Source organism: Siphateles boraxobius, unplaced genomic scaffold (assembly GCF_051911475.1).
Source record: "Siphateles boraxobius isolate OS27281-9 unplaced genomic scaffold, OSU_SipBor_1 130, whole genome shotgun sequence".
Taxonomy (NCBI): Eukaryota; Metazoa; Chordata; class Actinopteri; order Cypriniformes; family Leuciscidae; genus Siphateles; species Siphateles boraxobius.
In genome coordinates, this window is record NW_027508734.1 from 16,412,074 (window position 1) to 16,435,337 (window position 23,264).

A 23,264-nucleotide genomic window follows, 5' to 3' on the forward strand; every position below is an offset into this window, starting at 1 on the left:
CAATTTGAATGTTCCTGTCCAGCGCAGTTTCCATGTAAAAATTATCGCTGTTGTAGTTTGAAAGTTATGACTCAAGAGTTGATAACGGCCAACTTTCCTGAGTTTTCCCAGACCGTCGCACAATGGACAATACAGCGGTCGACAAAGTTCCTGCCCTTGGTATAATTTCATTGGTCAGTTAGAGCGAAGCGCTATCCTAATTGGCTGTTCCCTCTGTCACTCAAATCTACTCCCCAGTCTCAAGCACTTCTTCCGCTGAGAGTCCATGGAAAGCCCATCACTGGCCAACCCACCGCCTGTCTCCTCATGCGTGGAATCTCCGGTTGTCGTGATGAGGTTGCATCGTGATTGCATGGCGATCGGACGGAGCTGAAAGCACAGAAGTCATGATGGAGACCGTAGAGCAGCTGGTGTCTTTCCAGCACATCCATGTGCAACTGAACGGAGGCGCTCCGTGGGGATTCACTCTGAAAGGAGGGCTGGAGCACGGCGAGCCACTCATCATTACTAAAGTAAGAGTTTACAAAGAGTTAGAAACTCATATTACATGCTTGTGTGCGTCTCATTGATTATATTCAAACACTTGGTTACTTTGTGCTGAAAGTTTTAACTCGCTGTTTATGCTTGAATGAAATGTAGCGGTGCATTGATGGATGTTTTGGAACTTTGTGAAAACCTAGTGGCAAGGAAATGGACATGATATAAACATAAGACCAAGAGCATCCTTAATGCTCGTGTTTAAACTGTTATTTGAACAAATGACAGATCATGATCTCATGAGATCTGTGAATCATTGACTTTCAAGATCCATGAAAACCCAAAGAAAGGAATGAATAATCAATGTTTGCATTAGAGCGAAATTATTCAATTTATTGGATCACTGAACATAGGTGAAGTGGCCTGGGCACTAATGCATATATTATTCATTATCCATTCACTATCTAAAGTTTGGATAGACCAACAAATTGGCAAACCTAATTAATCTGCCAAAAAGATGGCTTATTGGCTTGGTTGAAGTGGTCAATTCATTCAGCATCAGATCCTAATTCTACTGACTGCAATATCAAAGGATTTGTGTTTTTGAATATTTTACAAGGAATTTTGTGTGAACATTTTGTAAAATAAGCATAAATGTTTATATATGTTGTGCACATTCTATTTTGCATTAAATTGTATTACATTGTCTGTCTTGCTCTGTAGAAATTACATCTGCTTTCAAAAGTTGTGTATATTTTTGTATTATAGGTCCTTTATATGTATGAGCCTGAGGCAGATTATAGGATACTAGTCGTTCAATTAATTTTTTTACACAAAATGATCAGTAATAATAACAAATAAGCTAAAATACACTTTTCATATGTATTGTCACGTGTAATAATTGAAAAAAATCGATTTTATCCAAAAATATTAAAATAATCCGTTATGTTAATACTTTTAAATTTAACCCACTATGACTACATTTCTTCCAACTAGTACTGTTTTTTTCCCTCACAGGTAGGTAAGGGAATCATGTTTTATTCCTTCTTCTTCCACCCCCATTTCCTCTCCAATGGCATTTGACCGAAAAGTGTTGATTTATTTTTCTTAAATGAAGATGTTTTGGGGGGACAAGACCCCCAGAGATCACATTCCCAGACTCTGCCCTCTGAGTCAGCGGGGAGGAGGGGGAGGGCGGTATTTTTTTGTCTGACAGAGGGAAGAAATTAGTTTGATTTGTGCCTTAGTTTTCAGCATGTCTTCGAATGAGTTCACAGTTGTTTATTCTGGTGCTAAAAACATCTCGACAACTTTTAATGTGCGTTGAGTCGGTTTGGCTGTGTGGTTGGTAAAATGTCTTTTCTTAGCTGTGCTGTGTTTAATTGAAAGTGCTTTAACACTTTGCCTCATGTCTCAAAGCACGTAACATTGCAATAATAATAAATGTAAACAACTTACAGGAACTCTTGCCTGTACCACCTGACTGCTGCAGATTAATATCAGCGTTTATAGTGTTGACATAGAAACGCATAAATCCTAAATGCCATCTCGTAATTACGGTTAGGACATGGCGTGAACGCAGCATAAGCTTGTCGTTTTGGTTCAGGAGGAACGGTAAAAGGCGGCTGCTGTTTGTTTGCGGTGACCGTCCGCACAACTCTGCATAGCTTTGTGGAACGTGCTAATGACATTTGATCTCTGCGCGAGCAGGGTGTGCGGAGGTATGGAAATACATTTGTTCACAGGCAGATAGGAAATTGTACCTGCCATCAAACATTTTTTGGTCCTGAGACTTCCACAGAAGATGTACATGTTTTAATATTTAGACCTAGCTATTGATTGCTATTAGGATGTGAAGAGAGTTTTAACCAGTATAACAAAAAAGTGTTTATACATGGAAAAAACTGCCTACCCTACCTTTCATATTCATGCATTACCGTTATGTTTCTTAGGTGTCAGTGACTACGTTTACATGCAGCCAATAACTCGTTCAAAACCGGGATATTAGCAATAACCCGGTCACGCACGGCCATGTCCCGGTTTTTAAAAATCCATATAAAATATGATACCTGGGGTAACCCCTTTTCTAACCCGAATTTTTGGTCATGTAAACACGTATCGGCATATCCCCATAATGATTTGTGTTCTGCGCATGTTCTATTCGTAAGTAATCTTGGGCTGCGTCCGAAATCGCGTACTATGCGAGTAGGTACTACATTTAAATTAGAACGTACTTCTCAACCGTTAAAAAAGTACGTTCTATATAGTATGAATCCGGGTAGTATGAATGGAGTCCGGACGTACTACATGCGCCATGTTGAAATAGTCACGTGACATATCCTGTCATAACAGAGCGTCACGTGACAGACGCTGTCATAACAGCGCGAAAAATTAAAGAGCCCATTCCAGTGACTGCACCAACTTCGCGCTATGTTTTTAGTTTTGCTGTCCGTTTTCATCGGCGTTTTTACGTCGTTTGAGCTTACAGTCCAGAGGCGGCGTAGGTCAGCTACTCGCAGATCACGCCTTCGTCAATAGTTTACTTAGATGATGTTAAACAAACACAATTTAACCACAAAGAAACAAAAAGTGTTTATAGTACTTACACTTGAAAACAGCCGCGTCTCCGTTTTCCGCCATTTTTCAAATATAACGACAACAACTCCGCTCCCGTGGCATCATTGGATAGTAAAGTGTCCATCGTATGCGCACTTCAGAATCTCGGCGGAAGTAGTAGGTCATCCGGGTACTTTTCGCCTACTGTTTTTCGAATTCTATGATTTCGGACATACTACTCTGCTCGCGTACTGTTTTTCGCATACTATATAGTAGGGAAGTACGCGATTTCGGAAGCAGCCTTGGTCTTTTGAGTAGAGGAACTTCTCGGCGCATACAAAAACCCGCGTGCAGTATACCGGAAGTAAACGTGGCGGGACGCAGCACAGCATACTGTTTGAGCGAGGTCAGTACCAGCACCAAAGCGCAAACAAAGGCGATCGCTATCTGCCCCGACCTATTCATTATCCGCGTGCTGCTGCTGTTGTTGTCTTTGGATACAGGAAAAAGAATCGGAAATGACGCATATTGTGTCTTAAGGTTGTCCGTACGTCCAGACGCTAACCGTGCGTCGCCGTTTACATCGGGATATTGCAATTCCATGTTTATAGGAGTAACTCCCTCTGCTCACGCATGTAAACGGGTTATTCCTAATGTTTTAGAAACCCGAATAGTGACCTTAACCCGACCTTAACCCGACCATAACCCAAATATTGGCTGCATGTAAACGTAGTGGTGTTGTTTTCTTGTTATATTGAGTCATTTCTTCTTTTGAGTTTTTTTTAGCAGGCTGGTTAGTTCTCAGTAATTGTCAACTCTTGGTTTACTGGGGATTGGATCATTGCCAATTCTCATAACCTCATATTCACTGGCTGGACTTGTTAACTGCTTAACCTGAAACACATGCTTTGTTCGACACACAGTCCCTGCATCTGATTCTGTACACGCGTCTATGTCTACCTGGATCACTCGATTGTGAGGACTTTATTTGGATGTCATCATAAAGATGATATACAGAGGATTTGTCAGTGTTGGAGTCTTCTGGGGCTCATGGCTCCAGTCGCTGCCACTCACACTAATAGTTTTTCCATCTGATTTGGAGGCAAAGCACAACCTGCATGTTTGCATGTCTTTTTTTTTCATGGAATCTCTTGCCCTCTGATCCTATCTACCATCTTTGGGCCCTGGGGGCATTATTTTGAACCCCCCCCCAGTGGTCTCAGTAGACATTTATCTCAAAGAGTAAACATAAGAACCTGGCGCCCAAGGCATGACCCAATACACCCCCCAGGTGTTCAACATGTGCTCAAATTAAAATCCCATGATGGGTCATCGTGACCTCAGCCAGCAGTAAGAAGATACAACGGTATCAAGATTTATCAACAGCAAACAGTGGCTGGATATAATAGTAATTTCTACACTACATAAAAGTCTGAAAGTTGAAAATTAATAAGAATTTAATAGTAACAAACTTGGTCTTGCATCCCAATTGTAACACATTGAGCCGAACATCTTTAGGGTTCCAAAGCAACTTGTCCCCTGCGTGACAACATGTGATTTTCAAAATTGTGTCGAAAAATGTATGTAAACCATTTGTTTACAAAGAATGCTTGATTATTTTCCACATTTGTGCCTGTGCAAACCCCCCAGAATCCTCTAAGGCTTTTGCACTGAAATTGGCATCGAATGAACATGAGGAACAGGCTGATTTATGTATAAAAAACCTCATTGTTGCTGCTTTTCCCCCCTCACCACTTTGTTAATCATCCCTCCCTCACATTCCCTGTCTTTTTTGTTCTCCTATTAAAGGAGAGATGGAAACATTGCGCATTTCCTTGCATTTCTCTTTTTCTGCTGTGAAGTTTATGTAGACCACATGGCACTCCAATCATCCCTCTCTTCCCACTCCTAATCGGTCAGTGGAACTTATTCTCAGGCACTGGAGTTTTGAGGTGAAAGAAAGAACATTTTGGACCGAGAGATGGAAATGTTTTACGGGGTCAAGATGTTTATGTTTTAAGTTTGCTGGCAGTTTGAACTTGCAGTAGAACAGAACACTTATCGCCGTTATTTTTTTTAAAATTTTTGGAAGGTGTCCAACAGCATTAGTTCCGGAAGTATTCTATTTTATTTTATAAGTATATTTATTCTCTCCATAGGCATATTTTAACGCATGCACCAGACCAAACAGCTTAGAGATGAAACACAACATTACAATCTTTGATTCAAAGCCAAATAATAACAGGAAAAAAGCGAAAAGGCTATGTGTTGTTTTATTTTAAATAATTTTATGAGGAATGAACTACTCATCCCATTAAACACAGCTAATGATGTAATCAAAATAAACGAAATAAAAAAACAAATTAAGTTATAGTCAAGTTATTTTACAATTATTTTTAGACAAGTATAAAATACAATATAAACTGTTGCGAAAAAAGTGAGTAGTGTAATATTAAAATTTTTTTTTTTAAATCACACATATTGTTTCATACAGAGGTATATACTGTTAACAACCTTGAAGGTCATGGTAAGTCTGTCTTGAATCGTTTATGCATTTATTGCTAAAATTCATTTGCGCTATTATGAAAATGAATGGGGTTTTACTTCCAGAACGTGACTGTTGCGGCTGGAGCCATTTTTTCCACTTCTACTTCCATTTTTATCATCCTTCTGTTTAAAGTGATCTCTTTGTTTAAAGAAGGATTACTTCCCCATTTCTGTTACTCAGTAATGCCATACTTCTGTTTCTGGATAACACTCCCAAAGTTAAATCATATCAGTTTTGGATTGCTGTGTGAAACTCATTAATCCTGAGAGGTAATGCTTCCTTTTCCCACTGTTATTGCAATTGGATTTAATTGAGTAAATATATTGTTTCTTCAATTATTTGATAGAAGGCTGTTTGTTTTGAACGATATGTTGATTGTGGTGAAGTCCGCAGCTGGTTATGGGTGTGGGAAGGATCTGATATGTGACAGGAATGTGTGCTTGGCTCCCGTTGCCTTTGCCTTGGGCAGCGAGGCTTTGATGGTGGGAGAGATATTGGGGTCTTATTGCCTGAGCCCCTCCACCACAAACACTCACCAGTGTTTCCACATGGTCTCTTAACCGAGCTGGGAGTGACAGGACTTCTAATCAGTGAGGCATGTGTGTTAGCTGTGTGTGTTTGTTCTCTGAGTGAATGGTGGTGAAGTAGGGACCTGGAGAAATGATGTTATAATGATATCTCCGTGACGAAAATTATAACTGCACAGCTTATTTTAATGGCATTTCGGCAACAAGCCTTTGTCTAACGATTTCTGCATCGTGATATGATAATATTGGAATTGTATAATAATTGCAATATTCTTCGCTTTTTTGGCTTTTGGTCGAGTAGAAATAATTAAATGTAAATCTGCCTAAATGGCTGTTGTAATATTCTCAAAAGTATGAATGTAGTAGTACTCATGTGTAGAATGTAACAAAAAATATTATTGGGATGCACATTATATTGGTTATCGGACGTTTGATGTATACAGGTTGCCATATTTGAGCATTTTAGTGTTTTTTGTTGTTATCACCTAATACTACTCACTCACTTAAAGTTCCTCTAAACAAACAAAACAAATAATTTTATAACGACTGTTTAATGTAATCTTTAGCAAATCTCAATATGAAAATCAATTTTTTTTAAATACACTTTAAACATTTAGAATGGCTGTTTTGTTGTAATTAATATTAATCATTTCATTTTGTTTAAACAGTTGTATATCATTAATGTAAATCACCATTTATTGGATATATCAACCATAATATGAATATTATTATTTATTGGTTGTTTTTAGTGTTTTATTGTAATTCATTTTAATCATTTAATTTAGTTTAAAGAAAGTTGTATATCATTAAAATCACCTTTTATTGGATATATCAACCATAATGGGAAGATAATTATTTAAAAAATTTAAATGATTAATTATTTAAAAATTTATATCAGTGCATCCTTAAATCCATTCTTTGCTATCCATTCTGGCATCACATTTATACTGTTTACATGTGTGTTTGTGGCACTTTTGTAAAAACAAATATTTTATAAAGTTTGGTCTCTAAATGAAACAAATATGCATATTGTTGTTATTCTGCTAGTATAGACCTTTTCAACGATATATGACACAAGTCTAGGCTATCTGTTATGTATAATGATTTTACAGATAACAATTTCATCTGAAGCGTTTTTTTTTCATGCTATTAAAATTGAGCAAATTTAAAAGTACTTGGTAAGTGATGGGCATATTCCCTATATTCACTGTAAAGCCAACCTTCTTAGCTTTAAAATTACATATATTTTGTGTTGGTTAAGCAAGTGGCTGATAAGTAACGGGATAACTTAGTAGCATCCCCCTTAGGATTTAAGAGGTTGGTTAATGATTAATAGATTAATTGATCATTAATTTAAACTGATTGATTATGGGAATTTATGTAAATTGATATCATGAGTATGGAGATGATTATGTCTTTCCTAATTTGGTATAACTAAAAACTTACCGTTTAAGTGGTTTGTGGTCCTTTCAAGATTTAATGTGAAGACACATGGTAAATGATAATCAGGGAGTCAGTTTTCAAAGTTCATCTGTGTTCTGCAGGGGACCTGACCACATCAAACGCTCCACCAAAAGCTTGTATCCAACATTTTGGCTCAACCAGCCGTCAAAACCACTCCAAAGTCCTTTTTGCTCCCAGGGAGGTGAGTCTGGGGGATGGGGATGTGTGTGTGTGTGTGTGTGTGTGTGTGTGTGTGTGTGTGTGTGTGTGTGTGTGTGTGGAGGAGGTTAGCTGAGGGGACAAGGTCACTTCACACACATTACAACCTCAAAAGACTCACTATGGCCCTATTCATAAACGGCAGGAAACTAAGGAATGACAGGTCCTAAATTGAGCCATCATGATGCCCCTCCTCACCATGCACCCTCTCCTGTCTGCTATGACAGTGATGGATCAATCCAAGTTATCTTTGGTCCAAAGGTTGCTGGCTCTCTGACATCCACCATTGTCTTTTACGGAAACGAGGTCTGCTATACGCTCAAAATGTGTAATTAAGGCTATAATAGAGCAATCTCAGTGCAACGGGGTGACGTTGTGCATGTCAGACTAACAGATTTGTGCATATTTGGATTACGGATCATACCTCCAATATTTGCGCACATGCACACTTCCATTGCTCCAATAACAACCGAACTCACCAAAGTAATTTTTTGCCAAGTGTACTGGGAAGTGGTTTGATGTTCCTTTAATTTGCCTCTCGTTGAACTTTGTTAAAACAAAGACAATATCTGCCCGTCAGGAGGCTTCTTCTTGGCTGCACTTCAAACATGGCTTCTCACCTCTCGAGGAGAGAGACCTTGTTATGAGAGCACACACACTGCTGTTTCTGGACGGGCATCAAAAGGTGGAGGTTTTCCCAGTGCACGTCTAAAGCATGATTGATCACTTTGGGATGTTTGTGGAAATGTCCACCTGTGGTGATATATGTTGTCCTGATCGTCTTAAGAATGGATTTTTAAGTGAGTCGAATAAGCTGAACTGATTTATGAATGTGATCAAGTAACTGAACAATAAAGGCAGGTTGTTGATCTGGGTGTCATGTATGTGATTACTGGTGCGTTAATACTGACTCTGGGTGAGTGTTGGGTTTCCAGTATATGAATGCCAATTAATGTGGTCTAATTCGGTTTTGATATGTGCTCATGTGCCTGTGTTCAGTTTGTCAGCCAATGTGATAGCAAATGTTCTTATAACGATTTGGACATTTTTCGAAAACTATGACAGTTTTAAAGGTGTAGTTTAACAAAAAATGAAAATAATTGTATACTTTACTCACCTAATGCAGTGTTATTTTAGCATTATTTATATTGTCATTTTTCTTAGTTTTAGTTTTTTTCTGTTTAACCATAATTTTTTTTCTTTCTGTTTAGCCAAAATTTATTTATTTCCGTTTTTTATCATTTTAGTACTTCAACTTATTTCAGCTGCCAAATATATTTTTTCCCTAGGGATGGGAAATGGGATTTGGGGATGTGATTTTCCTTTTAGCTAGGGATGCACCAATCGATAGGCCGCAGATCGGTATTGGCCGGGAGGATCGGGAGTCACTAAATTTGGCCGTTCTCGTGAACCGATCGCAATTTGATGAGGTAAACCTGTAAAAAGTAGCATCATAAAAAAACATCATAAAACAATATAATATAATATTTGCCTTCATGTTCATTCAAATATGATGTTTCCAGACACGCTGTGCCAGGTTTGATGTCAGTGATGTCAAGCAGCATTGGTTATTGTTCTCTCATAACTGTTTGCAACATACCATATTTTAATGTATGTAAACTCAAATGAAGCTTGATAGGAAATCATTTGGAACAAAATTAGGGCAAGTAAATGATTTTTCAGACTTTTCCATTTTTGGGTGACCTATCCTTTTAAATCTTTTCTTTGAAACACTAATTGTAGTTATTTACATATTTGGTGTGTAATTTGTTTAGCTAGGACATTTTTAATGTGGACATTTTCAAACTATGACCGTTTTAATTGTAATCGTGCAGCTAGGTTAATGAGCTGATCCTTGCATTGATGTTTGAATGAGGTGTTGTTGTGCTGTTTTAATAGTTTGAGAAGGAAGTGCAAACAGCATTTGGCGGTTAAGACTGTGAAGGCAAACAAATTGAGGAATGTAATTCCCCACAGAAAGGCATATCTTCCCCCGAGTCTCCTTGAAACAAAACATGCTCTGTAAATCTTGTTTGATGGACTAAATGATTCTTGATGTATTTCTCTCTACTTTTATTTATTTGCACTTCTTAATTGTTATTTGTTGGCCACTACATTTCTTAGTTATGTCATTTGTTCACCAAAAAGCCTCTCCTGTGAATATAGGTCACTGGCTGTTGATTCAGTTGCAGCGGTGACCCATGGCTCTGTGTCACACCTTTAAAAGTCCCAGAGCACAATGGAACTTTAGACTCAGTCGGGCCGCAGCCATAGTTCAGCAAACTGAGGTAGCGTTCTCTCATTTTCCCCCAGCCTGAGCCTTGAATGAAGCCTTTGTCACCCTCTCACTCACGCTGTCTCACCCACCTTTTCTCTCTCAGCTTCTCTCTCTTTCTCCTTACACCCCCACTCTTCTGTCTATCCTCATAAATGAAGGAGCTAAAAGCCAGCAACAATATTCTCACCCACTCTGACCTTGAATCCATCCAAGTATGTCACTTTTCCAGGTTTGCCTGTATTCCCAGGTCTTAACTCTTACTTGGAGCGAAATCTCCCTTCCTGTGGTCCGGATCCTTCACTCCCATCTCCTCCCCATTTATGAGATCAGGCCAGCTCAAGGACACATGTGTCCCAGCCTGCACCGGTGACCTCAGATACTGAAGGAAAACGTTCTGATAAGCCCTTTGTTCTTAGTAGGGGAGCTTTGTTTCTGCTTTGCTGTAGTGCTGAGGTGTTTTCATAGCTCCAGATAAACCGAGTTTGTGTGTGTGGAGGGATAGATTAAGGAAACTTCAGTAGGGATAATACAAATGTCAGTCAGCCAGTCAGTCAGTCGGGTTGTGTTGTTGAGATGAGGCTCAAATCCTTGTCCAACAGTAGACAAAGGCAGTGCTGCAGAGGAGGGGGTTACTCAGGGCTCACAAACTCATTCTTCTCTTTTTTATGAGCAGCAGAAGACTGCGGTGCAAGCTTGGGTGCTTGAATGCATTCACTGACCACAGAGTTACAGAGCTTTCAATAGAACTGCTCATCAATCCCTGTTGTGTAGCTCAAATGAGAAGATATTGCGCTAGTCAAAGCTGATGTTCAGCAAAATGACCTAGAAAGTTCCCATGGCATATATATAAATAAATAAATAAATAAATAAATAAATACAAAATAGAGAGAGAGAAAGTGCTGCTCAAAAGTTTACACACCCCTTGCAGAATCTGTGAAAATGTGTGGATTAATAAGGAATCACACCAAGGCAAAAGAGTTTAAGTTTCCTGGAATGAGATGGGGACGTTTCCTGAAGAGGATTTGGGTGGGAATGGCAGCTGTTAGGCCTCGTCTTGTGGAGGCCAATGGCGGGTTCTGGGCACTATGGGGTTTCCTGAGTGACCCATTGACTCTGCTTTTGATTGCTGTGGAATGAAAGCAAAGCCTGAGATAGCTGACTGTGTGTGTACAGTATACTGTGTGTGCGTCAGGGCATGTTTGTGTTTTTTGAATGGATGTTCTGAATTGTATTCCCCCTAGCTTTTGGCATTTGGTATTCATTTTTACATTGAATATGTATAAACATTTGCAGGGGAACAAATTGCTATGAAGTGAGTCAGTTGGGAACATTATTATGTTTCAGGCAAGGAAATAAGCCTAATGATAAATACATGGCATGGTTTTAGTTTGCCTGAGGTCTTAAATTTCACTCCATTCTATAATAGCTCAGGAAAAGTATTTATTCCAGTTTTTGATTTGATAGGAAATTGCATTGACTAAATCTGAACTTACGTACACATAATTTCCATTTGGCTCAGTCTAGACATTTAAAATGTAACTTATAAGTAAAACTCATATAGTCCTTTCTCTGTCCTCCTCAATGGCTGTACCCATTTTTTTTTCTTTTGGTTCGTATGCATTCCCACATACATGTGAGTTATTTTCAACTCTTTCTTCACTCCAGCTGCTGTGATGTCTGTTGTTTTTTCTATCAGGATAACTGCAGAGCGAAATAGAGCCAAAACCCATGTTTACCACACTTCCTAGATCTGCCTTGGATGTCTTCGTCTCACACACTTCCTAATTATCCCACACTTTTCTTTCCATTTTTCCATGGCCACATTTCAAGTTTGTGTATAGCAGTGCATCCTTTCCCAGAGGGATCAGAGACATGGTTTCAAATCAGCTGTTGAAGGAGTATGTATGTGATGTTTTGACTCAGGTTATATAGTAATAAATCATATAATAATAATAATAATAATAATACATTTTATTTCTAAATGCGCTTTTCTTAAACCCAAAGCGCTACAGTAAAAGACACAAAAACAGCAAAGCAATACAACAATTAAAAAACCGTCTTAAATAAATGTGTCTTAATTAACTTTTTAAAATGTTCCTAAGTGGAAGCACATTCCATATCTTCGGGGCTTTATATGAATTTAGCTGGAAGGCCAGAGAACAAGGTATTACAATAATCTATCCTGGTTGTAATAAAGGCATGTATAAGCCTTTCTGTGTCTGCAAAAGAGAGAAAAGGTCTAAGTCGAGCAACATTTCTCAGATGGTAAAAAGCTGTTTTTGAGATGGTTTTTTATACGTGCTTCAAAAGTTAGTTGTGGATCAAAAATGACTCCCAAGATTCCGCACCTGTGAAGTGGGAGTTACCATGCTAGAATCAACAATTAAACTAATCTGCTCTGCCTTACGAGTAGCCGCCACTGTACCAATCTGCATCAATTCAGTTTTTGAGCCATTCAGCTTCAGGAAGTTATTCTGCATCCATACACTGATCTCTGCTAGACAACTACGTAAGGCTATTAATGAGCAGTGAACTTCAGGACTAGTGGTAATGTAAATCTGTGTATCATCAGCGTAGCAATGATATCCAAGACCGTATTTCTTGATGATCTGCCCAAGTGGAAGCATGTAGATGTCAAATAAAATTGGACCCAACACTGAGCCCTGAGGAACTCCCTGTCGAACAGGCACGGTATCAGATTTGTAATTCCCCAATCTTACAAACTGGGCATGGTTTGTTAAATAAGACCGAAACCAACTGAATACTGCACCAGAAAGACCCAGCCAATTTTCCAGACGATCTAGCAGAATAGAGTGACAAATAGTATCAAATGCAGCACTAAAGTCTAAAAAGACCAAAATACTGCATGCATCAGAATCTGCAGCAATAAGAAGCAATATAGACACAGGTCACCCTTATACTCTGGGGCTGTTTCTGTTCTGCAAACCTCTGGCTGCTCTCTGTTCGTGGTTTTCTGACTGGGGAAACCATTACAGGCATTGATAAATCAGCACTTGTTTTAGAGTAGTGTTCTTGGACAACCCTGCGAAAGTTCCTACTGGAAAAATTTGTGAATTACGGCTGAAAAATGTGTCCAAACATATATTGTAGGTCTTGTGAAAAATGTTATGACAAGTTCCTTAAAAATACGTTTTTTTTTAAAGACTCAACCCTCCCAGATTAGTGTCAGTCAAAATTAAATACTTATTCCACTTTTATGGAACATCATGTCATAAAATACAACTTGATATGTCCATTCTGCACTCTGTATCTATCACACATTCACTCTCTCTGTCTGCATTTCACTTTGCCACCAGCGTCCAAGTGTTTTCTATAAAACGGGCAACTGTGTTCCCTGTGTTCCCCATGTTTCTTTGCCTGTTGTGGGATAGGCAATGCTTGGTAAGACTCTTCTGGTTTCTAGGCAGCTCAGGCGGACCGTTCTTCTGTCCAGCTGTGGCATAATGACGGGCAGTGTGCCAGACTGGCAAAGAGCAACGCCCTGTTATTTATAGAGCGATAGAGGGGGTGACCTCATGCCGCCAGGGCTGATGCTGGGACTGGGAGACAGGGAGCCCATTCTTCACTGCTGCAGAGGTACGAGGTCCATATAGACCCTCTACTTATTGCAGATTGGTTTTCATGTGCATACTTTGATTAACATGATGAAATCGAGAACTGATCTGATCCCTGATGTGTTTATGCAGGTAAACCTTTTGCATTGTTTAACAATTCTTCGTATGAGAATTTTATTTGTATGTTGAATATTTGCATGCATTATGCAAGTTAATATTAATGAGATAGCCAGCAGTGGGCTTCTGTATGATAGTGGGAAAATATATATTTCATTTATTATTCTGTTAAGTAGGTTATTAGGCTACTTTTCCTGTCTCGTTGCAGTCCATTTCGGAGCGTGCGTTGCCTTGTGAACAGCGTCTCTTGCGCAGATTTTTGTGCCTTTTAATAGCTCTTTTAATGATTAAACGCGTCTGCAATTTAGCAACAGTATAGAGACTGCATTTTACAACAATCACCGATTGTGCTGATTTTGACGGTACGTTTGGGTTTTAGGAAGAAATGACAGCGCATTGCTGTGAAGAGAAGGAAGTTGCACTAGACAGAATGCGTCTAGTTTGTAATGGTTTCATCTCAAATATCATCTTTTTATAATCTTTATAATATAATATATATATAATGTATATAATCTCCGCGTGAGAGATCGCTCTCTCTCTCTTCTGGACTGCGAATAGCAAAATTGCATCACAGACAAATGTTTTAATATTATTATATATAGAAATGGCTGGCGTGATAAACATGTTCAAGATAACGTCTTTATAATAAATAGTAGGCCAACGTGTATTTTCTTAATTTCTCCAGTGGGCTACTCACAGCAGAACCGATAATGTCCGAGCTTATCGATACAGCGGTCTTTCAAAATTCAGTCCCGGGGCCCGTTTAATACCGGGTTTCGGTACCCATCCCTAATGCCTGGTGGATGGCCAAATGGAAAAATGTGTGGGTGACATTTTGACTTGGGCTAGTAAGTAACCACTTCAAACCAACCTAGAAAATGTATAGCTATACACTAAAACTAACTACTCACCTTAGCAACTAGTGCCTTTTCAAATACCTATGTATAACAGAGTTTTGGCAAATTTTGCCCTCACTCAGGACTAGAGACATCATATGATCTTGGTCTTTTTTTAATGTTAACCTATTTAATACTAGATTGTCTGCAGTGTGTAGTTCTGGGTCAGGCAACATGTCCTTTGCTGAATTTAGCAAACATATTGTAGTGGGAGAGGTGAGGTTCATCACTGTTCATCACTGTCCGACACTAACAGACACCCCTCCCTCCTGCGGTCTCTGAGCCTGGGAGTGGAAATGTATTTTTCGGTACACTGTTAGCATGACTAGGAATTGCCTTTCAAAGCCGTTATTGTATTAAAACTATTCCCATCCTGGGACTTATAATTTCGAGTCCTTCTCTTGTAATTTAAGGCGTTTCTCGCCTCCTCTAGCTAAAACGCAGACCGTATTTTATCTTGCAAAGGAGTGATTGGAAAGGAATCACAGTGGTGTTGTTTGTTTGCTGTAGCCTCTGCCCTTACTACTCATGTTGGGTGTTTTTATAAACAAAAAAGTCTGAGGCAGAAAGTTCCCCCTAACATTCACCTCCTCAACCATATTTTCCAACAGGTCTCCTTTGAAGAATGGGTACGGAAAATTTGATTCTTCGCATGGCATGTAAGGAGTGGTCGCTCCTGAGGGAGATTAAAGGAATGGGGAGAGCGATTTGTCACGTAGGACTGTTCAACTCTCCATAAAGGTCTCTTTGTGAACTTTATTTCACGATCACCAAGAAGCAAGTCAGTGCTCATGCCCAAGCCAAACAAGCACTCGTACACACACACACGCATGCACACACACGCATACACAGGTCTATGGAACATAGGTGTGGTTGCAGTTATTTTTATCAAGCCTCTAAGGAGAACATGAGCTCAAGGGAAAGGAAAGAAAGAGTGGGAGAACGAGACTACTGGGTGGGCATACAGGAAGAGAGAGAGAGAGAGCAAAGGATGGAGGTTGAGTGAGTTCCATGTGGTGTGTGCACCAGCTGACGCCAACAGTTTGACAAAAGTTCTTCACTCTAGGTTTTCTAAATAATTCAACAAGATCTGAGAGCGAACACGCATGGTTGAAGTGCCATTACATCATGGCCCCGGGTACCCATTAAACAGATTTAGTGGAGGACAAGGGGTGAATGCTCTTTTATCTTCTTCCCTCTCATTTTTATTTTGGTTTCCCGGTCTTCCTCGCAGGGAGTTGTGGAAGTTCTGAGCACTTTGGTATCTTATGAGGTAAGAAGGTGCGTTTGAGTTTGTTTTATTGCCAAGGGGGCACTCGTGTATGCCTGCCAACTATGTGAATTTTTTTTTTTTGTGCAATAGTGTTACATATCCGGCCATAAAACATACCCGCTATGCAGCAGATTGGATTTTAGGGTGGAAAAAGGCTGTGTTTGTTTTGAGTTTAATAAACTAATGGAAGGGCAGGCTACAACACTCATCTCCTGCACCAATGCACCCTGAGAACATACTGTACACCGGTTTCATTTAGACTCGCACAGAAGGTTTATTGGATTTGCTGCATAAATTCAGGTCTGAGATGGTACACTCATTCAGTCAGTTGAAAGCCAAGTGGAAAAATAGTTATTCAACCTTTGTCATCTCTGTTGCATGTACAAACAAACACATGCAACCTCTCAGAATTGAGATGAAGCCCCTGTGGTCCAGGCTGAAGGGCTTTGCGGATGTTGTTTGTGGTATCCGTAGAAACAGTCTGTTTGGAGCAGATGGGAAGGAAGAATGGAGCAAGAAAGAGCAATGTCTTCAGCGAGGCTGTAATTGTGACCATACATCTGAATAATGTTTCCATTACATGCATCCAGCCATTTTGCATATTAAACCAGCCAAATACATTAGAAAGACTTCAGGCCTCATTCAATGATAGACAGTCCTTCAGTCAGCATCTCTAAGTGATGTTATGTCTTTTCTCCTCAGGATGTGAAGAACAGCCTGAGAATATATGTAGTGTATCAAAAAGTTATCTAAAGGCAGTGACAAACCAAGCCTACCTTAAAGAACTAGCCACAAGGAAAGGCAAATGTGTTGTCGCCTTGTGTCGGCTGTGTCTGGGCCAAAAAACTGCACTTGAACACACCGCAAATACTACACTTGACTGCCAACTACTATGTTTGTTCTATGCCTGTGTAAGGAAATAACTGTCTGTATCAGTCTATATTCATAATTCAAATAGGGAAACCAAAACTATGACTGCAGATACACAAACCGTAAACAAAGCAGCTCTTCCGTACCATGAATAACCATGTTGTTATAAAAAAATGTTAAACTTAAAAGATGTTAAACTGAACATCCAGTCAGAGTGATCTCTCTCACCGACTGCCCCGACGCAAGCTGAGTTATCTCTCTCACCGACTGCCCCGACGCAAGCTGTTCACTAGTTGACTAGTGAACAGCTTGCCCTCCTGAAATCTGACTTGCTGAACATTTACAAAGCATTTACAAAGTTGCCCATGCATGTTCGGTTATTAAACATGTTTGGCTGATTTGATTATGCTTTCTGCTACTGGGTTTAATTATTTTATCCCTTATAAATTCATTTCACAGAATTTTTTAAGATTTTCACCCAAGATCAGCACAGAAAATGCAAAATCGTCTCCAGATTCTGTCTTGGTCTGCTTATGAGACAAAATCTTACTGAATATTTTGTGAAGTATGAACTCTACCCACATCCTGACTTTCGCTGTCCCCCACTGAGCATTTTATTCAGGCTGCATGAATATTCCCTTTATGCCCCTCTGGACACGTTCTGTCATTGATCTCCCCAAAAACCACGCTCAAATATTCCTGCAATGCTCACCACATACGAACATTCAAACACAACACATGTGCATCTGTTTACTCTACAATGCAGACCGACAGTTGGCATTGGATGAGTCTTATAAAAATGGTATAGTGTGTAAACATGTTTCAGAAAGATTTGGTTTCATTGTTGAAATACGTGGCTCACTTGTTACAAAATGGTGGCATGTGTATCCAAGGATGTTTTATTTACTCTGTCTGTCTTGAGTATGTTTACTGGCTCTGCTTCAAAGTCAAGAAAAAAATAGCCTGTTTTTGTGGTGTTGCATGCTGAATATAAACCTATTTAAGACAATCTTTTGTCATATGCAATAGGCTTTTATAATTTCTTGATTTCTCTCATGATTTCTTTATTTTTAGTTTTACATTTATTCATTTGGCAGACACTTTTATCCAAAGTGACATCCCTGGGAATGGAACCCATGACCCATTTTTTATATGAGGCCTGTAGTTTGAAACCCCTGGTCCGCAGCATGACGGTAGCTGCTGAAAAGAGAAATATGACTTAAATTTGAAAGCTTTGTGGCATTGGCAGTGTATTTTGATGGGTGGATTTGTGTAAAAAAAAAAAGGGCTCTAATATAAGAATTAAAACTGAATATGATACTCTGTTGTAATGTATGTGTCCGCCAAACATGAAGGGTGTGCATTTATGTTAGAAGCTGAGATTTACATGTGCGTGACTGAGTGAAAGTGTGATTTGTGTATGTTTTGACTGGGCTAATATTTTTTGTATGGGATTTACTTGGCTTTTGGAGCTGATCTTTGACCCTTTGTCCTATTTTATGTAGGAGGCTCCCTAATGGAATGACTTGGTATTGTGTGTCTGTACAAATTTTTGATGAATGGCTGTGAACTCTGTGCATATACAGTACAACATTGTATGTATATTTGACTTCCGACCTCTCTGCCCCATGTTTTTAAAAGAGGAAGTGGTTACATGTGAAATGGACAAGGCTGTGTGGGTAAACGTGCTTATCTGTAAGTAAGTTCTGTCAAGTGTGTGCGGGCTTTTCTGATTTAAGCGTTTAACCTCCATGTCCTCTTTGAGAGAGAATATGTGTTGTTATATGGCATTTTCAGAAATTTATTTTTTTCCCCTTATGTGGTGTGTGGACACAAAGGCTACAATGCATATTTAAACATTTAAATTTAGCCTTAAACTGTTTTTTTCTCTTGCTTATAGATAGAAGAGGGAGGAAAAGCAGCTCATTGTAAGAAGTTGAGAGTGGGGGATGAACTGGTGAACATTAATGGATCTGCTCTCTACGGCTCACGTCAAGAAGCTCTCATCCTCATCAAAGGTTCTTACAGGATTCTCAAAATCGTCATCCGAAGGTATGCAGACACAGACATATACACATTCGCTGACTTAAGTTTTGGACACGTTTACCATTGTTCTGGGAATTTTCAAGGGTGAAATTCAGAAATTTCATTTGGTATCCACATGATCTGGAATTTCGTGTGGGGCGAAATAATTCTCTGTGCAGATTATGCATCGGGTTCGATTTGTCATGAAAATTTTGCTGCGTTGACCAACAGAAGGTTGCTTGGATCGAAAGTGACTTCTGTGTGAGCTTCATACATTGCTACACTATTCGGGGGTTTCTGCAGGACTTAAAAAGTATTAATTCACCATTACCCAAATTAAGGACTTAAAAAGGTCTTAAATTAGAGCAGAACATCTTAAATTTATTAAGTCATGATGACATTAAATGTTGCATACATTGTAAAAAAAAAAATCTGTCCTCATTACTTTATAATTCAATTATTTAAACGCATTTAAACCAAGATGCGTTCACTCGAGATGCAACTGTAAAATGAAGTCTTGAAAAACTGAACAAGAACAAATGTCATTGAGATATTAAAACTTCCCTTTGAATTAAATTTTTTTTCTGAGCCCATTTGCAGATATTTGTTTGTTTTAATCATTAATAAAACAAATAATTTTCACAAAAAACAGTACTTCATATTTTATGTAATTTTGTATCTCCAGTAAATGCATCTTAATTTAAGAATCTTTAGACATTTGCACTGGAAAACAAACTGGAAGACAAAAATACTTAGGGAGGACATAACTTGTTTGCAGTGTGATCAGAAGATGCAGTAAAAGATATTTCCATATTCTAGTGGTTGGGAGCAGAGGTATTCAAACTTCTTCTCTGTAAAATGTATTAAAAAGGAATGGATATCTCCCTAAACATTTACATTTACAGAACATATTGACTTATTGTGTTCCCCTCAGTTTATTGCTTAAATTCTTTACTTGGTCTTAAAATAGTTTTAAACGTACCTTCATTAAACCTGCACAAACCTTGCTATTCACAATAGAATTTGTATTTTTATTTTTCACCAAATTTCGCCCGTAATGTTATTGCACCTTTATATTGAAACTGCCATTTTGACACACATAGTATATATGCTAACTTCAGATGCGGTCACATTTACCTTTTAGCAAAATTTTGTTGACGAAATCCAGTCTTTTCAAAAGGAATCCACACGATAAGAATTTTGCATTGGGGGAAAACTCCCTGTATATATTTTACATTGGGTTCAGTTCGTCATGCAATTTTTCTGTGTTTGTTGACCAACAAAACTAATGCGATTTGCACCTTTATAGTGAAATTTCCATTTTGATGTAGAGACTCAGACATGCACACATATAAGCTAACTTAAGATGCGGTAACATTTACCATTTATTGGTGAATTTTTGTAGGCAAAATCCAGTAATTTCATGCAAATTCGCCACTTTGAACTCTGTGGTTTGCAAGTGATTACTGTGCAAGCTTCAAACATCACTATACAATCAATAATATACAATGTACTTTCTTTGCTCACAAAATTATGTCTTGAAACTGCCATGATCACACAGTAAAACTGACATTTTGACTTCTGAAACATCCCACCCAGAGGATGTGACCAGGATATGCAGTGTTTCGCTGTTGGGAGAGCATCTGTGCAGTGGCTAAAACCATCAGTAGCCTCTGATTATGTGTCAGTTGTTTATTTTAGCTGGTGTGATGCAAGCTGACATCAGCAGAGTTTGGCAGACAGGAGAGTTTTGTCACCCATGACAGACAAAATTGACTGACACACCCTGTTTGACTCACTCACAGTAGCATGATCCAGAATCAGATCTTCTGATGTCAATATTACTCCTAGTTATCAGGGCATACATGTTTGAGCTCTATCCAGGTCAGTGTTGGTCCATTCAGTCTTACCACAGGGGTTTTCCCCTTTCCAGGCATGTGGACAATCAAAGTGTCATGTGATAGTGCCTCACTGTGGCTGTGTGCAGAGGCGCAGTTGAGGCGTCTAACCAACACATGCGCACACTCGCAAACATTTGAAGAATTTTAGTGATGCACTCACATGCAGTTGGTGATAAATGTTTACCTTTTATTGCTAGCTTTATGTGTACAGGGTAAATGAGGTGCTGCGTGTTGTTGTTGAGTCTGGACTGGACGTCCTGCCGGCTGAGTCCAACACATTCCAGTGTGTTGAGGCCTCACTGCATTAGTAGCTACCAGACAGCTGAGTGTACGTCCCACACTCCTCCCTCTTTCATCTGCTTTTTTCTCCTTTCTCATTTATTTATACTGTCCTCCCTTCCTCCCACTCAATAAAGCCACAATCTCCTCTCTTCATATTTTTTACCAACAGTCTCAGTAAAAAAAAAAAAACTTTCATAAAGCTTTCATAACCTCATTCTCTAGGTTAAATATTCTGTTACCACATTCTCTAACATCAATCTGTAGCCTCTCAGCATTTTGTAACTTGTTTAACCTTTTAACAGTTTATAATTTTAAAAACCTTATTTTTATGTGTTGTTACAGACATGTGATGTACATTGTTGTGTAAGTGTTCAAGAAAATGCAATAAAAAAAGTATTACAAAAAACGTATTTTTAGAAAAATAATCCATCTCTGTTGAGCCGTATAACAGTTGGTCGGAAGTGATGGTTTATAGTTAAAATCTTTTTTTAAATACTAGTATGTTTTTTTACACACGTCTATTGTTTCACTTCAACTTGGGTTATATGGATTACCGTCATGTTTGTTTTGTGTGGTTTCTGGATTACCGTCATGTTTGTTTTGTGTGGTTTCTGAAGTATCAACTTTTGGGATACTATCCACTTTCATTATATAGGCATCATTATATGTATATTATCCACTTTCGTTTTATATTTATATATATATATATATATATATATATATATATATATATATATATATATATATATAATTTTCCTAAAAATCTTCATGTGTGTTCATCTGAAGAAAGAAAGTCATGTCTATCTGCGACAGCATCTAGACATTTGTGTGTGCAGTATCCCTTGAACTTCATTTTATAGGCTCTCAACATTGTATAACTTTTGAAAGCTTATTCTCTAACCTGATTATCCTATAACATCTAGGGATTTACATTTTTACATTAGATAATACTGTTATCTAACACAATTGTACTAACATTTTAGCAAATCTCTAAATATCCATTATTCAAACTGTAAATTATAATTTTCAATATGACTATATTTTTTATTTATTTAGACTAAATTAATTGATTTTTAATATCTACCATACTGGTATCAGCTAGAATTTTATTATTGATGTATTCTTAATAAACACATTCTTGAACCTGTACCTTGTATACTTTAACCTGTATACCCTTATTCTAAAGCCTTTAAACAGTTTCTAACTTTTATAACCTCATTCTCTTGATTCAATACTCCTTAACTTCTGTGACCTCATATAATCTCTCATCATTCTTTAACCTCATTCTCAAACCTCTTGACAATCATCTAACCTCTTGACATTCTCTATTTATCTTATCTGTTGTAAATAAACCAATTCAATATGCTGTTTATTTTTGTTCATACTCAAACACCAACCCCTCTCACTCACAAGATTCTCAAAACACAAGAATTCTCATGAGATTTTTTACAACAAAACACAACCTACTTGAGTGCACTTAAGGTACGAGAAGTTAGAATTACAGTCTAGGACTACTAACATGCTTTTAGCCAAAGAAAAATCTGAACTTTTAAACCTCCAGGTTTAGGATAGCCATCCAAACACCAGCTTTGCAGAAGCTAGCCATAGAGTCAGAGGTTCAGGAGTGAGGGAGAGGAGAGGAGTGTAGAGATGGAAAAAAATACTTTTCTTTTTGCATCCGTTTATTTAGCTGCAAGTCAGAAATACTGCAGTCTTTGTGTTATTACCCTGCCTGCGGTTTCTCTCTTGCTGTGGTTTTTGTGTGTGTGTGTGTGTGTGTGTTTTGTATTTTTCTGTTTGTGGGTTTGATCCCTAGTAACACCAGTGGAACTGTGCCAGAGGCTCTTCAAGGAATCAGATTTGATTGTTTTATGCGGATTGACGGTTGCTGTATATGTTGTCTTTTTGCATGCAGCCTGTTTTTGTATAAAGCTGATAAGTTGGATTGGTTAGCATGCATGTGTATTCATGCTTGGCTATCAATCTAACATAGGCACTGCTGTGTCATTTAAGGTCAGTGCCATTGGCGCCATGTTTTAAATCGTGTCTGCATTGTGAGGACATTCAAATGGCTTTACCGAATTTTCATAGTCACTGTTACTCACCTTTAACCTTTAGCAAAAAACACACTATTGACCTTTCTGCATTATCAAGAATAGGTGTGTGTGAGTGAGTGAGTAAAAGAGAAAAAGAGGAAGGGGCTTAAGTATGACTTTGTGTATGTGAGGTTTTTGTAATGGTGTGTTTTGTATCTGTGCATCTTTGGACGTCAGTAGA

General features: G+C 38.4%; 1 protein-coding gene across 2 annotated transcripts in view; it reads left to right on the forward strand.

Annotated features, from left to right (window-relative positions):
* Nucleotides 1–246: 246 nt before the first annotated feature.
* The window catches only part of shroom4 (shroom family member 4), a 45,886-nt gene continuing 22,868 nt past the window's right edge, over nt 247–23,264 (forward strand). For both annotated transcript variants that reach the window (XM_077228173.1, XM_077228174.1), the window contains exons 1-2: nt 247–512; nt 18,680–18,831. In XM_077228173.1, coding sequence (XP_077084288.1) covers nt 387–512; nt 18,680–18,831 — 278 coding nt within the window. In that variant the 5' untranslated portion in view covers nt 247–386. The remainder of the gene's footprint in view (nt 513–18,679; nt 18,832–23,264) is intronic.